The sequence below is a fragment of the Dromaius novaehollandiae genome, chromosome W (assembly GCF_036370855.1).
Source record: "Dromaius novaehollandiae isolate bDroNov1 chromosome W, bDroNov1.hap1, whole genome shotgun sequence".
NCBI lineage: Eukaryota > Metazoa > Chordata > Aves > Casuariiformes > Dromaiidae > Dromaius > Dromaius novaehollandiae.
In genome coordinates, this window is record NC_088130.1 from 25158305 (window position 1) to 25183886 (window position 25582).

The following is a 25582-nucleotide window of genomic DNA, read 5'->3' on the forward strand; positions in this document are numbered from 1 at the left end:
ATCCCTTTCTACACACACAAAAAAATCAGTCCTCAGTTACCGAAAACCTGCAAATGCATAAGAAGCACAATCTGCTTTGAGTCTTGGCAGGAACAATGTCTGCCAAGCAACAAAGATTTACTGCAAACAAACTCTAGTATCAGTTTTGTACTGAAGTTGTTGGTGCGGAAATTCGTGACCTACGTTTTAGTTGGTAAACATTAATTTGCTAAGCGGTATTCTACTGCACATTGACAACGATGGTCAGCAATTGATAGTCTGTTACCAGCACCATTTACAGTACACGCCTCTCCCTAGTTGACTGAGTTTAAGTTTTGAAATGCTTAACTGCTGAAGGTGTGATACTCCAGCTGCTCACAAGAAGACACCATGGAAATGTCAGGGCATGTTAAACACTTGAGGAAGCCTTGAATTTCCAAGGCTGACGTACAAAGACACTCTGATATTCTGAATGGCCATCAATCAATGGTAATTGATTTTTTAAGTGATCATTAATAATTACCTAATTTAATACATTGCTAATTACTTAACATATTTATGTCATAACGTATCATTATATAAATGGTGCAAAATTTAGATCAGAACCAATTTTAGTTATGGAGCTATACGCATCAGAAAAATGATAACTGTTTTAGAAGAGAATACTAGAGTTATAGAGTCAAAAGGCAGGAAATACTAAGATTAAGGTTGTTCTTTGCTTCATAGATCTAAGAGAAAAAACATAATCAGAAATGAAAATACGATTTCATCTTGCAAACACTTACATACAAGCTTAAATTCACTTATGTATCTTAGGAAAAGATAAAAATATTTTTCCCTTGTAAGATTTTAGGTTGGAACCCGTATCAGTGGTAGACAGATAAGAATGTTGTTTCTACTTCAGCTGTCTCAGACATTCAATGTCCCAACATTTCAAATGTCTGGAAATAGCATGGGGATTATTCATAACACAAGATTATTAGGAAAAGGAAAAAAAAATCAGGTTCTTCCTGTAAAAAACAGAATTACCTTTAGATCATTAGAAATGATGAAGAAAATAAATATTACTTCAAATCCAATTTAAAAACCAAAACTAAATCCTAAACAAAAATATTTCACATCAAGGTGATGGAATGTATTTTATATTACAAGAAAAGTCATTAACAGAATAATCTTTGAATAAGTTAATATGAATATAAAATATGGCATATTTTTAAATAAATCTATTCACACCAATAACATATTAGAAATGGGTGACAGCATTCCAGCTAAATTTCAGGCTGACGTTTTATACATGTATGTTTGTGTGTAAATTTAGATGTTTGGATACTTGAAGAACAAAAATGGACAACCTTGAAAAAAGTTTATTTTACTACATATATCATGCATGTGGTATTCAAGTATCTGAACTGCACAAATCAGTGCTGCACCAATATGACTATACTGCTTTTATACATTAGCTTTTATATTAGCGTGATATAGCCTACTGCTACAGCTGCATTGTTCACTTCTCTGTGCCACTTTAAATTGGACAGTACCAGTTTGCCTTTAATCTCTTTTGGCTTGTATCTTCTTATTACTCCATCATTAAACCTTGCTGTCTAGATAAAATATAAACAAAGCACACAGGAATTATTTTTACTTGAGGAAGAACAAGAAAAAGGTCAGAGACCAATTGATTTCCACTGTACGTCTTCTTTAAAGGCAGACTAAATCATGTAAGGAGCAAAAAGCTCCTAGAACAGGCTTTATTATATGAAGTAATTTAAATTTCATGTACATATGTAGTTGCTGAGAATTTATACAGGGAAGAATATAGTGTCTTCATTATTTTATTTTTCCTTATTACTTAATCAATAATAATGGCCTTAACATCTTCCAAACAGGGCATCCTGGGACGTCGGGAAAGGTCATAAAAGAGAAATGACAAAATATATGAAATAATATTACCATCATTGACTTATTCTATTTTTACAGAAACTTATCCTAGGATACCCATGTATTTAAGAATTCCTCAAAGGTCTGAGACAAACATCAGTAGAATACTTATATTTAAGCAGGACAGGAACAGTCATAATAAACTTACTTAGTAAACATTTTTATAACCATCAGGCCTGCTAATAACTCTTTTGCTTCGGTTGCCCTACTTTGTATCTTGCAAAACTCTGGGTGGGATCCTATCTGAAGGTCAACTTGGAAGAGGCAGAGGAACAATAAACAAACTAAGAATATGAAAAATGCCTTAAAAAGCAGCTGAGATGGGGTGAAGGTAAGAGGTCATCAGTTCCTAGGACTTCGTTATTTTTACTGCTTACTGTAGCTCATTTGTTCATGGAGAGAAAAATAAATGAGGGAAGTCCATTTCATTATACATCATTCTTACTTTGCAGCTTGCTTTTCCAAAAGTTCACAAGCATTTGCAATATGGCTTCCCCATTACTGATGTTTCTTTTCTGTTTTGTGCTGCACATAATGTCAGACTCAACGTAAGATTTTCTTAATTACAACATGCTTTGATAATTGAAGATTTAAAAACTTGACTCTTCAGGCCATAAAATCAACGTATGTTTAATATGATTCAGCTGCTATGAAGCAATTAATTGGAGGATTAATATATTTATTTTTTGACATCGCCTTGGTAGGTAATGTCCTTTTACTCTACAGATTACTATGCAGACATTCCAAAAAAGCATAACTTCAAAACATCTAAAAGGATATCAGGAACTGAATTATCCTCTGCTGGAAATGAAGAACTTTTATTTCCTGAGAAAGAGAAAGGTTACACTGAGGCTGAATAAACCTTGAGCCATTTTTTCATTACCATTTCTAATGGGCAGCAAGAAGACAGAAAAGATTATGTTGCAGCTAAAAACACAGTTCAAACATGTACAACCAGATTTCCCTTTGAAGCTGGAAGTCTTCCCAGGGAGATGGATATGGCTGCAGCTGAAGCAACAATAATTCTTCACACAGTGAAATACTACCACACATTCCAAGGCCGGAATATTAGCAAATTACACAGTGTTAGTGACATTTCAGTGTTGTGATCACCTGAAAATACCTACTGATTCTTTTCCCCAAAACATTTAAAACTCACAGTTATGCTCCTACAGCATCTTCAACAGCTTCGCACACTGTAATGATATCACTTGTCAGTAACACAAATTAGAAGGAGAAATGTGAAATCTTTTGAACTAGTACCATTAACAAGAGAAGTTCTGAGACTGAGTTTTGAGACTCCAAAAAGTAATAAAGGGAAGGAAAGAATTCTAGTGTTTGGCTAGAAAAGAACAGACATAGTATTTAGAAGAAGCAACAGAAGAATAAATCACGGCATGAAGACTGTGAGATGATGAACTTTCTGGAAAAAGACTTTCATGAAGAAGAATTTTAATTAAACCATAGAACTTCCCTGTCTTGGCAAACAAAGGTAAAATCATTAGTTATGAGAGACATTCATACACAAATGTTTCCTGTGAATGTGTGTCCATACTCCAGCCATTAGTCATATAATGCTCAGTCCACCACAACGAGACAATTTATATTGCCCTGGATACTACTCTGAGTTTATGCTCCCTCTCCTGGACTGTTGTTGCAATACAGGGTAACCAAATTTATTGGCCTGCTTTCCCAGAAGGCAGCTTGAGAGTCATCACTCCTCACACACTAGAGCTCTCTGCTGTCAATTTCCTTACACGGACTGCCAAGAACATCAGATGAATTGAATTTGCAGAAATCAGAACTCCTTGGCCTCCAGTTCGGGGCAGTCCAATGTTCCTCTATATAGACTATACATTTCTTCCAACTCCCTCGGAGTGGCTGACTCACTGCAGCCTCACACAGTCTGCCGTTTCACTCGCTCGCTCACTTTCATAGCATCCCACATACGCAGCCACCGTTGCCAAAAGCTGTCCCAAGAGCTGGAATCACCTTGGCCCCAGGGCAGCCTACTCAACCCTGCTATCTTATTGCCACTCAATTAAGAAAACTACAAAGGAGCTCTCTAAGACCCTGTGGCCCTAGCCTCCTAGTATGAGTACATAGACGCAAACTGGAACACTAATAGGTCAACTTAGGGACAAAACTGCCTCAAATTCATCATCACTGCAGCTCCACTGCAGGAGGGCCTAACTACACGTAGTATACTTCAGAATGAGGCAATTTCCTTGAGAACAGATGTTCGCCCTTCTAATGACTCATATTACCACACTGTCTCGACAGAGCCTGTTCTTTTTGCACATCCTTTATATCTTACACATACTCATCACATCATAAGCATCCTTCATATGGAGAAAATAATAGGTCACAAAGGACTCCAATACAGCAGAAAAGACATAACGAAAAAAAAAAAGATAGAGGTTGAAGCTGTATAAATTGGAGTTAAATATAAAAGCAACAGATTTGAAACAGTAAGGTACAAACTACCAGAGGACAAACTATTAATTGATACATTGAATTCTTCATCTCTTGCAGTCTTCGAATCAAGTCCACCTGATATTGGGAAAGATATGCTTTAGGCCTGCTGCAAAACCAGCTGGATGAAATACTACAGTCCATGTTACACAGTAGGTCAAACTAACGATCTGTTGATCCCTCCTGGCTCTAAAATCTATGAGTCATGTAATTCCTCCTAAGTGGCCCTCACAGGGATTTAAGCCTCAGTGTCTTTAAACCTCTACCCTCTCTATTTGCAGTTACAAATGAAAGATTTTTGGTATTTTGCCCCACCAGCCTACCATTTCCAATTTTTTCACAGCATCCCCAAAAATGGGTTTTGAAGTAGAACAGCTACAAGTTCCCTATACTTAGTCTTTTTCCATCCATTAACTGCATTGGAAAGTAAATGAGCCAGGAATAATGTCAGCTAAAAGGACAGATTTTCAATTCTTCCTTAAAAATCACACTTAGGCAAGATCCAGAATTTTATTAAAGCCAAAAAAGATGAGAAAGGCACTTTGACCAGTTTTTCTCCCATACTAAGCCATACTAAGCCAAGATGTCACTCAAACAACAGCTGTGTATTTTAAATGTGATGTGGGATCTAAAATCTCTCTGCACTCAACCAAGGAGTGAAGAAAGTCAGAGATTCTTCAGTCTGTGGATGGGTCTGAAAACGCTTGAAGGTCCCCAATATGTAGTCTGTCAAGGGATCAGAATAAACATATGCCAAACATGTGAAACATCCACCAAGGCCTTTCCTGAGAACGTCGAAGCACATTCTGAAAGAGACCAATCAAAGCCTTTGTCTGAGACGCACAGAGTTTCATAGTGTAAGATTTATGATGCAGCCACTTTGCAAGACCAGCAGTCCCCTTGCATTAATAAAAGCTTAACTCACTGTCTCCTTTTTTTTTTGATCTCCTTCTCTTTCCTCTTCCACTTCTAAGTCTTCCCTCTGTCTCTTAGTTTTTCTACACCACTTTCCATTTAAACTCTTTATATCCTCGTAACACTCGACTTCTCTAATGCTGTTTTCTTCTCCTATGGCACATTGCTATCTTGTAAAAGGAACTAGCTTCCAGTACTAACTTTCTTCTTCAACTTCTTTTCTTCCTCCCTTAGTTTCCTTTTCTTTCCCTCTCCTGTCAGTTTTCAGCTTTTTGACCTCTGTCTTCATTGCGCAGTCATACCTGTTGGTCATATTCTGTCATAAAAACATAAATAACTTCATCCTCCCTGCTCAGTCACACATCTACTTCAGTCATATGTTCACTGTTCCCAAACACCACACTACCCATCCATCTTTGTCAAGGAAACTATGCTTCTAACTGCCTATTCATTTACTGTTCTAAATCGCTCAGTAACTTTTAACTGGAAACACCCTGTTCAACTCCCAATTCACTCATGCTCCTGTGACAAAAAACACTTCCAGGTCTTCTTCAGCATTTCTGCTACTTCCTCCTAAGCTTCTTCTCTCACAGTTTGCACTCCATTCCTTTTTATGGCATGGTTATCTGACATGATAACAACTTTCTCTGTGGAATCTGACCCACTTATCACTTTTTGAGCTTCTCAGCTTCTTTCTTTTCAGGGTATCAAAGGTTCATTCCTTGGCAACCCCACAATCATCTTCTAGATTTCTCTCAGCCCTATTAGATATCACTAAGGCCCACAGCTTCTCTAGGATTTTCCATCCTTCTCATGACTTTATACTCACTTTCTGCTGCTGCTGCTGGAGCTAGAAAAGCAAAGGAGTTGAAGACATAACATGGGAGTCATTTCTGGAGCCATCTCCTGGTTGTCATCCTGCCTGCCTGTTGAGAAGAAAGAGCAGCAGCTGCACCACTTTGTTATAGCCTAAACAGAAGTGGGGAACAGGACAGACCTGGCTGGGAGGGGAGCTGCAAAGAGACAGGGTAGGTGCTGGAGAACAAGGTTTCAGGGAAGGTAGGTGCCAAGAAGATGCTACAAATGAAACTAGACGGAGAGGAAGAAACATGGCCGCAGAAGGCTTTTGAAAATCGAAGACCAGGATGAAATCAGAGGGCACATCCCTTTCCTGCAGGGGATGGAGGCTCACAGAACAAAGAGCCCCATTAATCTTCAAGTCATACATGGATTTAAAGCCATAATAATGGAGGACATTGAAGGTTAATCTTCTACCCCTTTTCTCCTCCAAAGCTGATTCACACATATTGACCCCTCTCAGTACCTGCATAATGTATTTTCCCTTCTTATATCCTTATCAGCCCTCTGTCTGCGTATTAATCTAGGCAGCTTACTTCACATTCCCTAAGCTCAGAGGATTTCCTCAGTCCTTCCAAGTCCTGTATGATGCAAGCATGCCAGACAAACATTTAGCCCTTGAATGTACTTAAGCGGCCTCTTGTTTTCCCCTTGTATGGCTCTGAAGGGTTATGAAAATAAGAGGCCAAACAAATTCATGCCAGCAGTAATTCCAGCCCCACCCTGCAGAATGGGCAGACATCATACGGCCTCAAGAACAGCCAAATTTCATGATTACATTCAAATAAATGTGGATGGTTGAGGAGCCTGCTCTGTTTCCCCCAGTTTTTCTCTCTCCTAATGTTCCTTCACTACAGGGGGCTATCAGCACCTTTGCTGACTTGACTGTGGCACGACAAGAGAAGTCTTTGCTCTGTAGGAACAAAAAGTTCCTATAAAAACATCAAAATACCCACATAACAAAGCAGCATTAGTAAACAGGCTTTCAGTCAGCACAGCAATGCTCAATGATTTCAGGAGTTAAAAAAAGGCAGGGAAGAGGTGGGAAGAACCAACTGTTTTTCCAAATATTTAATGTTTGGGTTTTGCCAAGAGCTGCAGGAGGAAGATACAAACAGTAATATTAATAACAAAAAGTAAAGGATTTAAACAGTATTTCATTTTATTTTGCTGGGGGTTGGGGCTTTTTGTTTGTTTGTTTGTTTGTTTTTCTGGTCTTGGCTGCATGTACCTGTAGAACTAGCTAAACAGTCTGGGCAGAGTTGTCTCTGCATTTCCTTGTAGATTTTCTCCTCCTTTATTATACAACAGACTTCCATACTCTTCTCCCCTCTGTATGTGAACAGTACTTTTGGATATTACCTGAATTATACAGGAACTTCCATGAGCCATTGGAAAATAAGTGGAATTTTTGGTACCCGCTTTGGAAAGGAAAAGGGAGATAAATGAAGCCTTTTTCTTATATGACATACATTCAAGAAAAATACAAACCTATGCTCAATTCTATTGTTTTCTCAGAACCAGGAATATAAGTTGTTTGCTCAGCCATTCCACTTTAGCTGTTCACTGTGCGCTGTGATTTGGATGAACAACGCTGTCAATACAGATTAAATAGAACATGTGAGATTACTTTTAAAGAACATCACATGGTCAAGTACCTTACAAAGCTTTTATTCTATATATTTTGGAAACCCAGCTAGAAAGCTTGCAAATCATACCTTCCTAGTTTGTTTCCTTTTTCACGGCAAATACTGCATTTATTTGTCTTGTTTTATTGTGTTACTAAAGAAATTCATTGTAACCATTACTATTACTTCACTTTGAAGTTGGTTGCATTATAAAGAACATAACATTAACAACAACCTTGTAATAGGTAGCTGACAACTGTAAAAACACAATTCGTTTTAACTTTCAACTTAAACATTCATAGAGGTGAGAATGGGGCTGATGTTTGTATTAGACTGTAATCTTTTATACTTTTAAGTACAATACCATCATCAAAAGTAACAAATCTATTAATAAATTGCTGTTCCTTGCTAAAGGCAGTGTACAAATTTGGCATCTGAGTATACAGTCAATGCTAGATTGCTTTTATTTTCTTTTTATGTCTGTTTTTTCTTACCTTCTCCCATCATTCTCTCTGCTACTTCTCTTTGAGCATGGATTGGCAGTGATGGACTCTTGCAGTTTTGCCTGCAAGATGCTTGAGGAGGTGGTAAAAGGTGAAAAGAGAATAATGACAAAGTTCCATGGACAATACAGTGCTGTTTGACTCCCATATCCACTATGCGGGTGGCAAGCCAGCAAGCATCAGAAAACCAAGTGGCACGATTATAACACATTTTCCATACATTTTCTCACTTAACTATCTGTGAGTAGCAGATCTCTACAGCTGATTAACCATGCTACAGAAGAAGAGAGAGTACAACTGGCTCTGCAAGAAGCTATCCAGGCTCCTTGAGTTATTATCTTGGGGCAGAATTCAGCTGTAGCACAGCAGCTTTTACACAGAATATAGCCTAGGCTTGGACTGGGATTAGCTCAGTGGAGAGCCAGACCTGTTGTCTCCACACCATGCTCTCTGAACCAGTACTGTGAAACCCCCTGAAGACACATTCAAGGGGCTCTTCTTTGTCAGCAGGAGACCAGCAGATTTTATGCACTTGTGTTTGTGCCATATCAAATATGACCTGGCTGCTACTATGCTGCAGAGTGCTCCAGATTCCCAGAAAGCTTACTAGCTCTATTGCAATGTGGTGCACTCAGAGAGCCAGTTCGGGTTGGGCGCTGTGTCTGAATGAGTAAGTCCTCCTCTAGTTTGCAGCATCAGGAGTGTGCAGTGCAGAGAGACTCCTAGGTCTGGCCAGGCTTATGAGAACTGGTTCCGTGACTGCTCCCAGTACCTGCATCATCTGTGTTTTTCTACTATTGGGAAAATATTTCTTTCCTTCCCTCAGATAATGGAGAATTGACTGTAATTATTTTTGGCTGGTGTACTGCTCTTAAGAGCTATCTTATGCCAGTGTAGAGGTTCCTTTGGTCTGGAGAAATGACGTTTTTGAAGGTCAGACTAAGAGATGAGAAATCCCAAGTAAAATCTTTTCAGCGTGACACATGGCAGGCGGTTGAACCAATGTTACCTACTTGTCACAACAATGTTTTAACCACTAGGACAGACCACGTTCTAAGGAAGGACCTCTGTCTATTCACACTCATCCACTTTGCTCAAAATATAGTAACTGCTACTGAGACAGAAGGACTTTCTAACCTGGTGATTAGGACAACAGGCTTCTGCAGCAAAACAGTGTCGGACTGAGGGGTTGCGAGCACATCTATTTCAATATGTTCTAGCCCAGTGAGCAGGGAACCCATTTCCTTCAGTGTTCAAACCATGGCTCCCATAACCTGACAGAGGCATCAAATCTGCATCCTCCATATCACCGAGTGCTCTGGACACTTTGCTAATGATTAAAAGCACTGCCACCGCCATCTGCTTTTCTTAGAAGTATCTGAAACGCCTTACATGATTTCTTTTTTGGCAGGGAAGTTTATGTGCCTGTGAAAAAAGACAAAAACAAAGAAACAAACGAAATCACTACATGTGGTATGATCTGAACGATACATATTTTTTTACTTCTTTTGTTCAACAGAAAGTAAAAACATCTACTATTCACAATATATTTGATGTTTAAATGGCATGTGACCTTCTCCCAGCAGCCCTCATCTTTTTTGAATATCTGAGAACTATTAACAGATGGACTGCTTGGTATTTCTCACATGACTATCCATACCACTCTTTTCTTAAGCTTACATATTATGACTTTGTCAATTGTTGCTACCACTGCAAATGACTCTGTTTGTTTTATATGCCACAATGAAGAGGCAAATGAACTACTTTAGTTCATTTTTGTGGATAAAGGCAAAAAAAAATTACCTTTTCAAAGTCTTACCACTGGACTCTAGCTAGGTGTTCTGGAGCAGCACAATTTAAAAAGAGTATCACAAAACGTAAAAATCTGTACACTGTGATAACATAAGAAGGCCCTACAGAAACTGAAATGCCAGACTAGAGAGCTGGAATTTGCATGCACTGCTCCAGGGGAAGGGAGGAAGGGGAAGAACAGCACACAGTCTTACTCTAGAAGGAAAACCTGACTGTGACTCAGAGAGGGGAGAATTTTTCCAAGAACAGTTCATCCTAGTGAAACTATGCTACACAGGTAATGTTGCCAAGGTCATTGACATCTCGGCTCATCTGCTCCTTAAAGGGAAATTAGCAAGTTAAAAATTGTGGACCATATCGTCCATGGGGCAAACCGCTGCAGCTCCAGTGAGGTTACTGGAGAAACTTAACGGCACCAAGGGGTTGGCCTTACAAGTCCTTTTCTTGTGTTACTAACAAAATATTTGAGTTTTACATTATTTCCAGTTTCATAATCTTTTCACAGTTGATTTCTGAAATTCAGGTTGTTTCCCAGTCTGGCTTTCATATAGGCAAGGCCATAGTTACATATGTGCAAATAGAGTAGGAATATATATACAAAAAATTTTTGCTCAAAACTAAAAACAATATAATAAAGTGTTGTACTAGTGTTAAAAGCAACACTGGACCATAACTTCCTTCCACTTGCTATCTCCCATCTCCTTCCATTCACAACCAACTCTTGTCAACTGACTACGTTTTTTCTCCTTTTGTGTACCCCCTGAGTTACAGGCCTAAAGTTAAAAGCTAACACTGTTTAACTGTTGATTCCAAGATGCAGTCACCCAGAACAAACTGCACAAAAACATCTTCACTGTTTTTAAAAAAGCCAACTCCTGCCTTAAAGCGAGCATTTGAAAATAACTTCTTAGCCTAGTCAGTGCCATTTCTGCAGTCTCAATATGATGGCTTTCGCTCTCCTCTCTAGTTTAAAAATCATGGGATTTAACTGTTACATAATATAAGTGTTGGGCTCTCCTTATTTGCCTTCTGACTGGAAAAGTGCTCCTTGCTGGGCAATATGGGGAGGTAGAAATGTAGCCCAAGATTCTAAATTCCAAATTCTACCAAGTTCTACCAAAAAGCTGGTGTCTCATGTTCCCTATTGCTTCAGCATTTTTGCAGGCCTTCAGAGCAAGCCAACATGCAAGATTTGGTAGAAGATCCTAGGATCAAAGGTTATTTCATTTATAAATAAATGCAGAGATTCTCACAGATTCACAGAGCTGAGGTTTTAAGAAGAACGTTAGTTCTGACAATAATTCCCTGCACATATGTTTTTTCTCTAATCATATACCTAAACTATAAGCTTGACAGAGCAACTTTTCTCTATACAGTCTACTATTACCGGGGGGTACAGAGATCTATTCCTCAGCTGGAAATCCCCGAATGATAGTGATAAGATGCCATTATTCCAATATTAAATGGTTACCAGTAAGGAGTAACCTTCTGCGCAGTTGTCTGCCTGGCTACATCCATGAAACGTGGAGTCACCTTCATGCATCCAAAATTCTCTAGAAGTGTAATCCACCAATATACAGACATATACAGTATAACTACAGAGAGTTTTATTTACAAAAATGAGCAGGATTGTTAGCAGATCAAAATCTACTGTGTAAAATTGATTATACTAAATGCATTTGAGTCATTTATCCTCCAGAATGCAGAATGATAGCTCCTAGGAGAACTTTTGTGTAGACTATCACTTCAACACCTCCTTTTCATGAAGAACAGAGTCCAGTTTTCCTCACTACACACAGTCAGTCAGCCAGAAGCCACTGTCATTTTATGACTGACCTCACCATTACTTAATAAAACATTTTCCTGTTTTGGAAAACAGCTGGCTATTCAAAGTGCAAGCAGAGACCCCAGAAGTCCCTTCAAGTAGCCTTACTGTATTACTGACCTAGAAATACAGCTCAAGAGAAACGTATACTGAGGGTTTTATAACCAACATATTTATAAAACAATAACTACTCACACAGGAAACCACATATTTCAGTTTATGTTACTCTGTTTGCAAGATTTTTTGTTAAAGATAGAACAATTATTAAATCAAAGGGTTGATTATTAAGAAGGAGACATCCTTCATGATAAAACATTCTCTTTAATAAACTTACACAAAAAGCTATACAAATTACAAACTTTATCAAACAATTCTGTTTCTAGACAGCCTCTGAATATCCCTAAACACATCCAATAAATTCTTCTCTAAATTTCTTAGAAGACCATCTCCATTAAGCAGTCAATCTTTGTTGATCCCCTGAGAGATCACTTAAGGGAAATTATACTATACTTCCTTCCCTCCTTATATTGACTTGTAATAAAAGAAAAACATTTTTCCCTGCTTAATGTATTTTCCAAAATTACATCAGTATTCATCCACTTCAAACAATTTGTAACAATGGTCTTGTCCAGCTAGGTATACAAAAAGATTTTACATATATTTCGTTGAGCATTTTTACTTTTTTTGTGTGTGTGTGAAAGACCAGGGCAATGCCTCTTGCCAAAACCTATCACTGCTCAAATGAATAATTACTTATATTTGTGAACTGAGGTTAGGTGCTGTTTCTATCACAGCAGAAATCAAGAAAAAAATCCTGGTGTAATGAACTTGCAACCTGATGTGAGGACGGGGTATTAGTATGTGACACAGTCCAACTGACTTATACAGAAGCCCTAAGGTGACACGATTCTGAAATGCTAAATATCGATAGAAAAAAATGAACTGGTCATGTTGATATACCTGTCATGGTGAGAAAGATGAGAGATATATCTTAGCTTGCTGTCTTTCTCAGCAGATTAAACACAGATTGTTATCAAAGTTGATGAGCAGATTTTCTGAGTGCACAACCATTCATGAACGCAGTGACAACATAGACACCCAACCCAGTACAGCCCAAGAGAAAACTGTTTGCATCCCCAGCAGTTGAGGATAGCTTTAAATACATTCAGAAAGAAGCTTTAAGCATAGAGTTTGGGTTTTTAAAATTAAAAACATAAAATACTACAAAACAAAGCCAATACGAGCAATTCTTCTTTCTTTGATGCTCTAGCTATATTTTGTCTAAAGCTGCACTGAATTTTGACTGACTTCATTCTGTGGATAACCTAGTTCCTGAGGAGAACATGAGATAGAAGCGACAGGGAGGGCATGGGAAGAGTGCCTCTCTTTATGTATTGGTCTCAGCTGCTCAAGTTCCTGTTCCTTTGAAAGTTTGTAAAGGCAGCTGAAAATAAGCTGACACGACAGAGGACAGACTTTGTTTGACTTGTTATGTAGCCCTGAAGTCCTCATCAAACCAAATCCAGCTTTCACTTACATTGTCATGATCTCAGTTGGGTCAAATTTTTTTGTGATGTGCAATTCACTAGAGAAAAACTGAACAGAGAATGGAGCCCCTCCTGTACTGACTTTTAAACACAGCAATGAGTTGCTGCTAGAGTTATACTGACTGCAGTGTCTCACCATAGAAGCTTCATAGAGTTTGGTTTATGGAAGTTGCAATGTAAATCAGTAATTATTGGTTATACCAGGTAGCAATTAAGCCTGTGTGTTTCTTTATGTGAAGGTTTCATTTCCCCCTGGTAAAACATTTTAGACTGTGAGAAAGGCTGGTGACTGTGCAGCTAATTCACAAGTGTGCAGCTCAGGAGTTCTGGGTCTTGTTCCTGGATGATCTTCCTGTATGATCCTCATGATCATATGATCCTGTATGATCAAGGGTCATTCCTCTTCTAATGACAACTGAGACCTCTGTATGCTACCATATCACAGGAAAAAGTATACCATGATTTTCCTAGTTGTACAAAGAGCTACCTGCCATAATGCTATTTTTGCTATTTTGTTGTGCTGTGACATTAACTAATGCAAAGTGACAACCATTCATGATTGGAATGTGGTATAAAAGACATCACTTGAAGATAATGTTCAAATTCTTTTTCCAGGAAATTTCTCCACTTCTCTCTCTCACCTTCTAGAAAATATTAGGCAGACTCAGGCATATGCGAAATCTTCAAGCGTGAAGATTAAGCAGAAAGGAAATGCAAATAAAATAAAATAAATAGTGCATTTATAGCAACGTAATTGTCTAAACAAAGACCACCAGATGTGTATGTATAAGCATGTGCATGCATATACATATACAGGAGAGAGGGACAAAGAAAGAAAATGAGGGAGAGGGTGAGAGTGCAAGGAGAAGAAACAAGGGTAACTTGAGAACTTGCACATTCTTGACATTACAAAGCAATGGAAACAACCATAGATGCAATTCTTATCTATGGCAAAAGAAAACACATCTATTGATGCAGAAGCTAGGTTCATGCACTGGTCACCTGCCTGTAACTTACTCAATCAATTTGTATGTAAAAGATCCCTCCATTTCTCTGCTTAAGTGCCAAAGCTGGAAGAAACATAAAGGTAAATAAAAAGGATTAAGAGACTATTAAGAGAGTTGTACTGCATTTCAGAAGTGAAACGCAACTTATGGTGTCAGATCTTGGCTGAAAAAGGCAATCTGTTATGGATGGTGGCGGTTAAATCGTATCTGATTGAATCTGTGTTACAATGCCTCACAGAAAAATCAGCATCTGTTTGAGATTACATTTATAATAAGTATTTTAAAGAAAGGAATTCTGAAGGCAACTGCAGACTTTAAAACAAATTCTGATCTCTTGGGACTAGTAATCCTTCCTGTAATAGCCCCCTAAAATTTAATGGTCTGGGCTTTACACAAAGTATGAGCAATAAAATGCAGTGTATCGTGTGAGCAAGGAAGCATAAAAATCTGCTATTGGGAAACTTGTGGAAGTTAAAAATTATATATACAATGCAAACATGCTTTGTGGCTGCACTGAATTTGGTGAAGTAAACTGAGAGATGCTTTCACATTTAATAGCTTTTTTGAAATATGGTAACATATTCACAAGAAGCAGTTTCCAGTCATAGTCTATTTGATTCTAGGAGGAATTTATTTTTCCTAGTCTCCTCCTTTCTTGCCTTTTCAGAACTCAGTTATTTCTCAAAACAGAACTAGAGTAAAATTTACTGATAGGAGGAAATGAGAAAAAGAAGAGGATCCTTTTAGCCAACAGGCTTCAAGACTGGCACTGCCTTGAAGGAGAACCACATCTGACAGTCTCCTACTGCCTCATCATTTTGTAGTGAGTCATTTAATGAAATATGAAATAAAACCTCTCCTGTCTTTAGTACTTACTGGCACACAAAGAGAGAGGCAGTATATCAAGTACAGACTATGTCCATTCATTTCTGGAGAGCGCCTCCAGGTCAGCACTGAGGCAAACTGGCTAGGCATTGAGAGGCGGCTTGCTTTTCACGGGGTATATGAATTCTTCTGGTGGAAGAGAAGACAATTTTGGTGGCTGTCAAGCTTTTACCTTTCATAGCAGTACAGTTATGATTCTTCCGTTTTGCCAGAATGTTTATACTCAAAAGAATTACTTTCTTAAAATAATGTGACAATTCTTTAGATTGTGGATTTTTGTGCCTTCAGCTCTCACTGAAACCTTACAAAGATAATATTTATCTAAATACCTTGAATAATTAAATTGTAAAGTATTACATCTACTCAGCAACTGAATTACTGTCTGTGGTATGGAATGATAATGAGAATGTTACGTATCACTTTACACCTACTGTTTACGAGGATTGACCACTTCAGCTTTTCCTGTTTTCCTGTCTCTATATGTGTTTCCCCAGCATGCAAGGAGAGAAGTGAAACCTGTCCATACATGTATTGCATCACTGCCTGTCCCGGGATGAGGCTAAAGCCCATACTGGTAAGAGACTATAATAGTAGGGCCATCAGTTGCATGACTTTTTCTTGTAAAATTCTGGAAAGTATCAGCGGGGTAGTAGAAAACAATGGAACAGAGAACTGAAACAACAAAACAGCAGACATTACCTTATGCCCAAAAACAGATGAGCAGTTCAGAGAAAATGTTCGTATGTGATAACCACAGCTCAGCCAGGAGCACAGATTCATCCTGATGAGAAGCAGAAGGCCATCAGATTTGCAGAAGCTCCAAAAAATCTAAATGCAGTCTACAGGTATAATTAAGCTTTACATAGAGTTATACCTCTTTTTGACTGTATAAAAAGTCTTGAATGTAACGTGTTTGATAATTAAAAGTGCTCTTTTGCTAAATTATTAATTTCAATTTATTTATATAGGTGAAGAATATATGAATTCTTAATATAATTGCCACACCAGACTTGCAAAATTCTGCTTGCCCACTTATTCATGATAAATATGTTGTTTTGATAAGAAAATAAATTATGTGTAGTTATTGCATCAACCAATACGATACAAGTATAAAGGAGAATTTACACAGGTGTAGTTGTTACTTGTCCATATTATAACTTGCTTGTTATGCCACGGCTGATGTCCTATCTTTCATGATTACTTTTAGATATATTATGGCCACAGGTTATTAAAACCCTATGTTCACCTGCGTCCCACATATAACATGGTAGATTGAACAACATAGCATCTCCTAATGTGGTGGACAATGAGGTTAGTTGGCAGTGACTCAAAATAAAGTTGTCATCCAACAAGCTACTATCACCATATAGTGAAGTATTTAATAGCAGTACTTTTAACAAATCACAGAGTTTTCGTCACATATGATCTAACTGCTTCTGGAGTATATTTAAGATACTGCTTCTCACCTATTCTCTTACATTGCTTTAGATAATGTCCAGCTCTCTGTTTAGAACTGCTTCATATTTAATGATGCTTAGTTTTCCAATACATATAAAACGTTTTAAAAGAAAAACATTTGCCACTTTTCAACCCCCAGTGGCTTTTCTGACCTTAGTTAAGTAAGCCATCATTTAGAAATGAGCAAGGAGGCCAAAGTGCCAGGCAAAAATATGATGTTTTCAAACCATTATTAAAAATCTCTGACTGGATATTAATTTGGTGCTACTATTTGGAATATAAAATAAGCTGTACTTTTTTTTTAATGGAGCTAGGAGGAGAAAAGCCAGATGACACATAATCAGGTGCAGGACAAGGGCTTATAGGAGAAGAAACAGACTATATTAACAAAGGAATATATGGCAAAAGAAGAGGCATAGAATGATGATAAAAGCCAATTTAATTTACAAGCTTAATACTCAGTAGAAATAAAATAGAAAATAGATATGAAACCAAACAAAGTATTTGGGTGACGAATTCAAGTTGGTTGCACTGGGGGATATTATTGTCTTGATACAAATTAAAACTACACTCTAACCCTTAGCAGAAAAAAATTATAGTATAAACATGAAGATTTTACTAAAGGAAGGAAGAAAAGATGCCTGTCTTTCTGGCAGCTGACTTTAAAACATTATCTCTCCTTAAAAGCCATGAATGTTTGCATGGATTTGGAATGCCTGATCTGTTCTGAACGAAGGGTGTCTATAAAAAAAAATCTAATTGTATTTACTTCTAGAATATCTCCTTATTTTCAGTTGAAACAACAACAATCTTCAGTCTTGAACTTAATGGGACTACTGGTAGAGACATCCTTACAACACTTGTGCTGTAGATATTTGCTCCCTCTATCTGAGACATGGTCTAAACTTGTATTCTGAATATCTACCTAGTACAGCATAGCATATGAAGCCTGGCAACTAGTGTACGCTACCTAAAATATCAGCAATAACTCTACTTCTCTAGCCATAGGGAGAACCTAAAGTCCTATTTCCTTTCAGTGTTACCATATTATATAAAAGCCAGATTCCAGGATGTGGACATTTCCCTACCAGACCTACCAGAATGTCTGCTAAATCTGGCAGACAGATTAGTTTGGGAGCATAATGAAGTCAAAGGAAGTTATTTTAGACAAATTCTTCAGTCTAAACATTCAGTTCAAGTCTCATCCCATCACAAATTAAAGAGTTCTCTGACGCCTGGGAGGTCCCTGAGCCACTAACATTCCTTCTGGACAATTTGGGATCTGAATGGAATTATCTTCAAATAGAGCAGATTAATAAATAACACAGCTAACGGATAACTGAAGCTTCCAGAATGTCCCAGTATACTGGATTTCAGGACAACATTGTATCTGGCATGTTTCTGAAAATCTGAGGATTTGCGAGATGCAAAATCTTGCTTAAATACTTGTAGATTTTAATGTACTACTTCTAACAGATGAAGTAATTGGGGATTTGGTAAATGAAAGATATAACTTATGAATCAGATTTTGAATTAGAAAACATACAGACTTGCATTAAAAGCAGGAAAAACTGGGATGATTTTGCACTATGTCTTTAAGTGATACAACCTAGATCTTGCAGCCCACGGGGACATGGGATGTGGGCCTTTATAATCTCTTCTACTGCTCTAGTATTCTCATTTCACACAAACAGGAGACAGTAGGGCAGAGAACAACTTTCTAAATGAAATGTAATAATTCTTCTCACATTTTATACACACCTACCCACATGTGATATGTGAATACATGCTATATACATACATATATGTGCATGCGTGTGTATACATATATGTATGTATCTCCAGTTAACAGTATCTGTTTGCAGTGCAGGTGGAAACATACACCTGATAGGTATAACAGCATAGACACTACCAGAAAAAGGCTCCAGGCAATAAAAGGCTCCAACCTGATTCCCTTTAATTTACGAACGCAGGAATCGGATCCCATGTCCCCAAATAAAACTGTTTACGTAGAGTCAGACTCAGTGCCACTTCTCTTTTTGTTGTATTTTGTATCCTGTGCTATTAAAGGTGCAGCTTAAAATATTTCATTCCTCTGACCAATAAATGTGGGCCCCAGGGCTCTTAATTCAAAATCTTGTATCACATATGCCACCTGTATAATGTATGCTGCCTCTGACAGCATCCAGTACAAGATGGCTTGGGACGCACAGAAAAACAGGCTGTATCTGGAGTGATCTACCTTTGTACTACTTTCCTAATTTCCAGAAGTCAGCAAGTTAGGGCCTTCCTGAGCATAGACAGCTGCTTTCAGACCACTGGATTTAAGACACATATGGATCTATCTTCCATTAATTTTTGAATTCCTTTTTATGCCCTCTATATTATGCACTGGCAGTTAGTCCACAACATAATCACATCCTGTGAAAAAAAGTACTTCCTTTTTTCTAATGTAAACTGGGAAATTTTCCTGGTTTTTAATATAAACAAAATTGTTCCCTATTCTCCTTCTCTGCATCATTCATGATTTTTAACCTCTATCATACCTCTGCCTCCCTCAGTTTTCTCCTTTATGAACTGAAGGGTCCCATTCTAAGGTACTAACTCATCATGAGCTATTCTCAGAAGTATACAGCAGGATGAGAGGCTTCAGAAACAAGCTGGAACATGGGAAATTCTGACTTAATATAAGAAAAAAAAATCACCATGAGGGTGGTCAAACATTGAAACAGGGACCCAGAAAGACTGTGGGATCTTCGTCCTTGGAGATATTCAGAACTTGTCTGGGCATAATAACCTGTTGCAACTGCACCTGCTTTGAGCAGGAGCTTGGCCCAGATGTCCTCTATGCCATGACTGCTTTTATTGATTTATTCATCACTTATACAATGACATTTTCTGTTTCGTTCTTAAGACGTGGTAGCTTTTTGTTTTCTTTTTAGTTCCTAAGCATTATACAGGCATTTTCACAAATAAGTTGTCTTTTCTGATGGGCTCAGTGATGAGCCCATCACTGTGAGTACTGAATTTATTTTTTCCTATCAATCAGCTCCACTTTAGCCTATTCCAAACAACTCTGTATCAATAGTAAGTTTTGTTGTCTCTTTATTTGCCCCTAAATTCTAGATTATCTAATTTAAACGGCACAAGTCTCAGCATAGAGCTGTTCACTGGAGGAAGACTGAACATCCTCTTCCCCTTCATGAAGAAAACTACCTCACAAGTTTTATGAAGGAAACATGCTTCTGCCCTTTGAGAGCCCTGTCTTTAATGATCTCTTTTCTCATGACGGCTTCCTTTTGTTACAAGCATCCAGTGCAGAACCTTATCAAAAGCACTTTTTAAATTCAAGCATTGCCTGAATTGCCCTTATGTACATGAACGCACAGGTGAGTAGCAGATAAATATTACAACACGCACAGGGAGTAAATAGAGTCCACTGGTTCCGACTTGAGAGAATTCGAAACAGGGCTGGCTCTTAGCCTGGGTTTCCAGCATACTGATGAGAGAGGTAATTTGTACTAGCTGAGAAACCGTGTTCACCAGTGATACATTGGATGGGACAATGAAAAGAAAAAAATCTATCGGAGGAAAATGTAACATTCTTAGGAGATCGGATTCAGACATTTTAAACCTGAAAAATTACCAGATGAAACCAGGAGAGGGCAATGAGCACATATAATATTGCTGATAGTTAGGAAGGCCCAAGTTCCTGAATGGTATGAAATTTTCCTCTTTGGGTCAGTATTTATTTGCCACATTATCAGCCCTGAAGAAGCTGCATTTCTGAGATTAGGTATCATCACATTACATATAATACCTCTAAGGCTCTCTCAAAACAAAGCAAAGGTTTCCACATGAATCTTGCTAAAATAAAAAACAATTCAGAATTGCTGTCGAGAGTTTCCTCTTGGGCTAAATGGAAGAATGTGTTTAACTGGACAAATTCCCAGAATTAACGCCACAGAAATTTGCATTAACAAAACCGACAATCATCATTTAGAAGTGGAAAAACCATTGCAAAGATCTGTTTTAAGAAATTGCTTTCACAACAACCCTCACATGAATGCACTCTTTCTGAGTTGCTTCTTTCCCAATACATATTATTTTTAAGAAGCCTATTTAGTGCATTTTGGTCTTGTTCAGAATGTTTAACTTCTGGTGAACTCAATCTGTCCATTAACAAAATGAGGGCAGTTTTTCTTTTATTTTTTTTTTTCCAGAAAGGAAACTTGCTGCTATATGCATTGCTGTTAGGTCCGCTGTAGACATAAACAACAACAAATTGTCCTACTAGATTCAGGCATATAATTTTCTTTGTTTTCTTTAACAAGAAACTCCCTTTAAAAAGACAGGGTAACTTCTAATTTCAAAGATGCTGAAAGACAAAGAAAAAAAGAGTTGCTTTGGTTGAAACAAAAATAACCTTTTCCAAAAGCAAATGAATAAGGTACGTCATTATTCTCAGGTGTAAACAAGTGCAGGAGTTTAAACTAGAGCTTTTTATAGCTGAAGTGGAAACATGTTCCATTAAAAAAATTCTTCAGAAGCTTGAGTCCTGATTTTTTTATTTTTTGACCTTCTTTAATAATCTAGGTGGCATGTGTTTGATTCTGTTTTTGTCCTAAAGGTATTGGTTTAATATTTTATAACATAATATTTAAAGTCTGTCTGAGGAATTCAGAATACTTTTAGTATCCACAGGAGCAAACAAACACATATTGCCTGCATACCTAATAGTCTAGTGGTTTACTGTAGTGAGAAACTGCCCACCACATTTCATGGTTTAACCTCAGTGCTTAGTTTTTTTATGGGTTCAAATGAGTGAGTTTGTTTTTCTCAAGATATTACTATTTCACACTTAACATACATAGTTTGTTCACTGTTTGGAACATCTTTCTGAAATAATACATTTTAAATATTTGTATAACATATGCAAACATGATCTAACATGGCACAAATAATAATACATCCATTTTATGCCACAGAAAATTACTGAATTGTATCCTACATTCGGATACAAAAGAAAATTTATTATTTATGAAAGCATTCTTTTTCTAATAAAGGTGTTGCCACAGTGAGCAAGATAAAAATGAAGGCAAATCTATATGAGAGGTGCTCTCTGGATGCTACATGGTCAAAGGTTCGAAAGAACAGGAATGGATGTTTCAATAGTTCCATTTTGGTTTGCAGGCTTCTTGGAAGAAATGTATCTTAAGGAAAGGCTTGAGGAAATGGAGTGTGGAGGTGCATAAGACAGTCTGGAGTGCACAGGACTGGCTGGGACAGCACAGGAAGCTGATAATGAGGCAAGACTGACTGGGTTAGATGATTCAAAGTGGCAATTTGCCCTTTGTTTCTGGATTCTCTTTGCTATCTTTTAGCCTCTAAGAAAGGAGTCTTGCTAGCTTTTTGCTAGTTTTTTTCATATATAAGGTACAGTTTATCCAATACATCTTAAGCTTGGGTGAACGTTGCAAATTATGAAGTAGAACTACATAATAATAAGTCCTTCTGAGGAAGGCCTCCTCTCCTTGGAACTCTGCAATCAGCCAATTCTTCTCCATGCAACTCTGCATTCAACCAATATTAGGTTTTTTGAGCTGTCCTTCTGTCTACTTTTCAATAGAATGTGGATCTTAAATGAATAAAATAGGACAGCAATTTTTAGAAACAGCAACTATGATCATGCGTTCTGAACATAAATTCCGAGTGGTTAAGAAAATTGAACCTTTTCAAGCTCTGAAGGATTCACTCTGCTTCAAGTGTTTAGAAAGCATAAACCATGTAACAAAACAGAAGATTTAGCAATTTCTCTTACCAAACATGCTTGATGACCCCATGAGAGGAAAGGGTCAGATTGTCTTTACGTGCTTGGATATCCAAACTTCCTGGTCTAGGAAATGATGCTGGAGAGTAAGAGGTTCTCTTTGCTGTTTGTTGACACACATCAGTGTTTTTGTCAGTCCAGTAGCACTGTATTGTTTGGAAGGAAGAAAGCAAAGTTAAATAAATATGTTTTCTGCTCACCAGATGCCGTATCCAAAACCGTTCCTTTACAGCAACATGCTCCTTTCTCACAGGCAGAAAACCTGTTAAGGGTAGTCATTCAAGAGCCCGAGATAATATAAGGTTCATTTTAAAAGATGCTTCAGAACAGCACTGGCACTCTCACATCAAGCAAGCAGCCAGAAGGGAAAGGTAAAGGACCTTTCAAAGGTGAATGATCAAGGAAAATGAACAAAACTCTATTTGAATTTTTTGACTTCTCCAGTCACCACTGTTCATGCTTAAAACACCACCATTGTCTTAGAAGGGGCTTTCTTACTGCAGGTGCTGTCTTTAAGATGACCACCTCAGTAGAGGTGTTCCATTCAGATTATAAATAAGGCACAGTTTTGTTTTGTTTTGTTTTTAAGTGAGGGGAAGAAACTATTGCATCTGCAGACTTTGGGATGTGGTGCATTCTCTATCATTTGAAATCTTTAATCCAAGACTCTCCTCCTAAAAAAGATGTCTTAGCTCAGCTACTAATTACAAGCTTTACGCAGAAATTACCGGGTGAAATTCTATGGCATGTGTTATGCAGAAGATCAGACTATATAGTTATATTGGTCCTTTTTGGCTTTAAAATCTTGTAAATCCAAATTCCCATCCAAATCCTAACACATGTAATCTTTCTTATAACTTTCCCCAGAGGTTTCTAAAAAAGAATATTCCATACACTTCCTGTCCAACACTGCTCAGTAACATCATTTTAACATAGATGACATCTTCTTCCTTAATGGTGGGCAAAGAACAGTGATGGGAGAGTTTATTCTATAAAGTGCTTTTGGATCTTCCATGATGACTAATGTAATAAAAATTAAAGTTACTACTCATTATTGTTTAGTCCCTGTGGAATACTAACCTGTGAGGACAGTTACAGTGATGGTGGAAAGACAAATGGCAGTTTGAGAGAGTATCTTCCCATTGTTAATTAGATCAGACATTTTAAATTGTGCTCTGCTCCTACTTCCCACCATAGCAAAATTTAAACTTTAATTAACCAAAGTTTTACAACAGGAGAGTAGTGCAGGAAATCACTCTACTTGTAATGCAAACTAAAATGCAAAGCCAGAGCTACAATAAAAAGTGTGAAAAATACAGCATGTTAAGGAATTTGTGTTCTTTAAAAAATCCATCGCCAGTCATATGGAAACACATTAAATGCTCTACTGGCAGCTGTGAAGTCCCACCCTACTATAACTCAGCTGATTTCCATGGGAGTTGCTCACTAGAAATGAACGTCGCCTGCAAAACTTCAAAGAGGATTCTGCTCCAGACACACTGGATTGATCATCTCTTGTGTGCCTGTGGGGGAAACACCTGCTTCTGAAACCAGACATTCAGTCAGTGCCATCCTCCTCAAGCAGCGTCTTTGTTCCTGACACTTGCCAAAGCTTATTCAGGTTCTCCATTCCTACAAGGTCTCTTCTGCTGATACAGTCCCTACAGGAGCTAAGGGCTCTGCTCCTTACTCATACTCCTTGAGCGGTCCGAGCAAGACACTGAGTAAAATACTGTAATGCCATCAAGTCAAGACTATCTTATTCCTTACTGATTTCTCATGGCTCTTTAGGGAAACTCTTACTGACAGCACCCATCTTACTCGCTTCCTCTATGAAGCTTGATTCCAGTGGAGCAGTTACAAAGACCTTGCTTTGGGAAAAGCAGAATACCTAGGAGCTGGAACATCTCTCTACAGTCCTTTCTGATCATAATACTAGAAGCTGTAATCTGGTATACAATGATTGGCAACAGACACACATGCAATGCAGTTTAAACCAGTTACTCTGTTAGGCTTCAAATCAAATGGAATAAAAACAATAAAATCAACCTGGCATACCAAGACAGTTTCTGTGCTTACTCCTAAAGACCAGTCTTCAATTAGTATCTGCTTGATTCTGTTGACTGCGAAAAGAAAACAGTATTAAGTACCAATTTTTATCTCGGCTCATTAAAACCAAACAAGGACTGTCTAAATGTATTGTTTTGCTACTATTCTTAGTTGATAAAGTAAATATTACAGGCACTGCCCTGTCTTCAACATCTTTTTGCAAACATTCCTGCCAATCTAATTGCACTACTTAATGTTTTATTTCAAATAATTTCTTGAATTATCTGAGCAATGAGAAGAGTTAAAATGAAATCTGATAATTACCTGTAGATGAAAACAGTGATTTGGTTGGAAATGCATTTCAAATAGATCTGTTATAGAGCTACAGAGCAGAACAGTAAAAAAAGTTCATAATATTGGTATGTAAGACAAAATATTATGATGAAAATTAGACCAAAGGAAAAACTGCTGTGGGTGTTTTATTTGAGTCAGCATTGCTGAGTGTCAGCTTTGTTCAATAATACACACAGCTGCATGAGGGCTTTCACATGTTCTAAATGTTGCATCTGTTCAAGACAACAGCCTGTATTCAGTGCTATTCATATTGCAGTAGTGGCCAAAAGTAACAGTCAGACTCAGTGTCCTACTGTGACTATCACTGAACCTGTACCGAGGAAGTCGTGGTCCCTGCCCTGCAGAGCTTGCAGTCTGGCTGGAGAAAGATGCAACAATCGGAGTAAGGAAGAATGCTAACGGTACCAAGACCTGCAGTTGGACTGGGTAGGAATAGGAACAACCAACAATTTCTCAGCAGGTTTAGTACTCTCCTTGCCTTATAAGGAAGGTAAATAAATAAAGCCAGCTTTTCCCAAG

The 25582-nt window shown here is 37.8% G+C and overlaps 1 protein-coding gene across 6 annotated transcripts in view; it reads right to left on the minus strand.

Annotated features, from left to right (window-relative positions):
* Nucleotides 1–2579: 2579 nt before the first annotated feature.
* LOC112992404 (uncharacterized) overlaps nucleotides 2580–25582 on the minus strand; it is a 31260-nt gene continuing 8257 nt past the window's right edge. For 2 of the 6 annotated variants that reach the window (XR_010385605.1, XM_064500056.1), the window contains exons 3-8: nucleotides 24719–24783; nucleotides 22652–22806; nucleotides 16072–16153; nucleotides 14498–14550; nucleotides 7657–9721; nucleotides 2580–6233 (exon numbers count right to left, since the gene is read on the minus strand). Coding sequence is in view for 5 of the 6 variants with exons in the window: in XM_064500056.1 (XP_064356126.1) it covers nucleotides 9685–9721; nucleotides 14498–14550; nucleotides 16072–16153; nucleotides 22652–22806; nucleotides 24719–24783 (392 nt within the window). In the remaining variant the exon portion in view is untranslated. The remainder of the gene's footprint in view (nucleotides 6234–7656; nucleotides 9722–14497; nucleotides 14551–16071; nucleotides 16154–22651; nucleotides 22807–24718; nucleotides 24784–25582) is intronic. The other 4 variants (XM_064500054.1, XM_064500053.1, XM_064500052.1 and 1 more) reach the window with 4 other exon arrangements.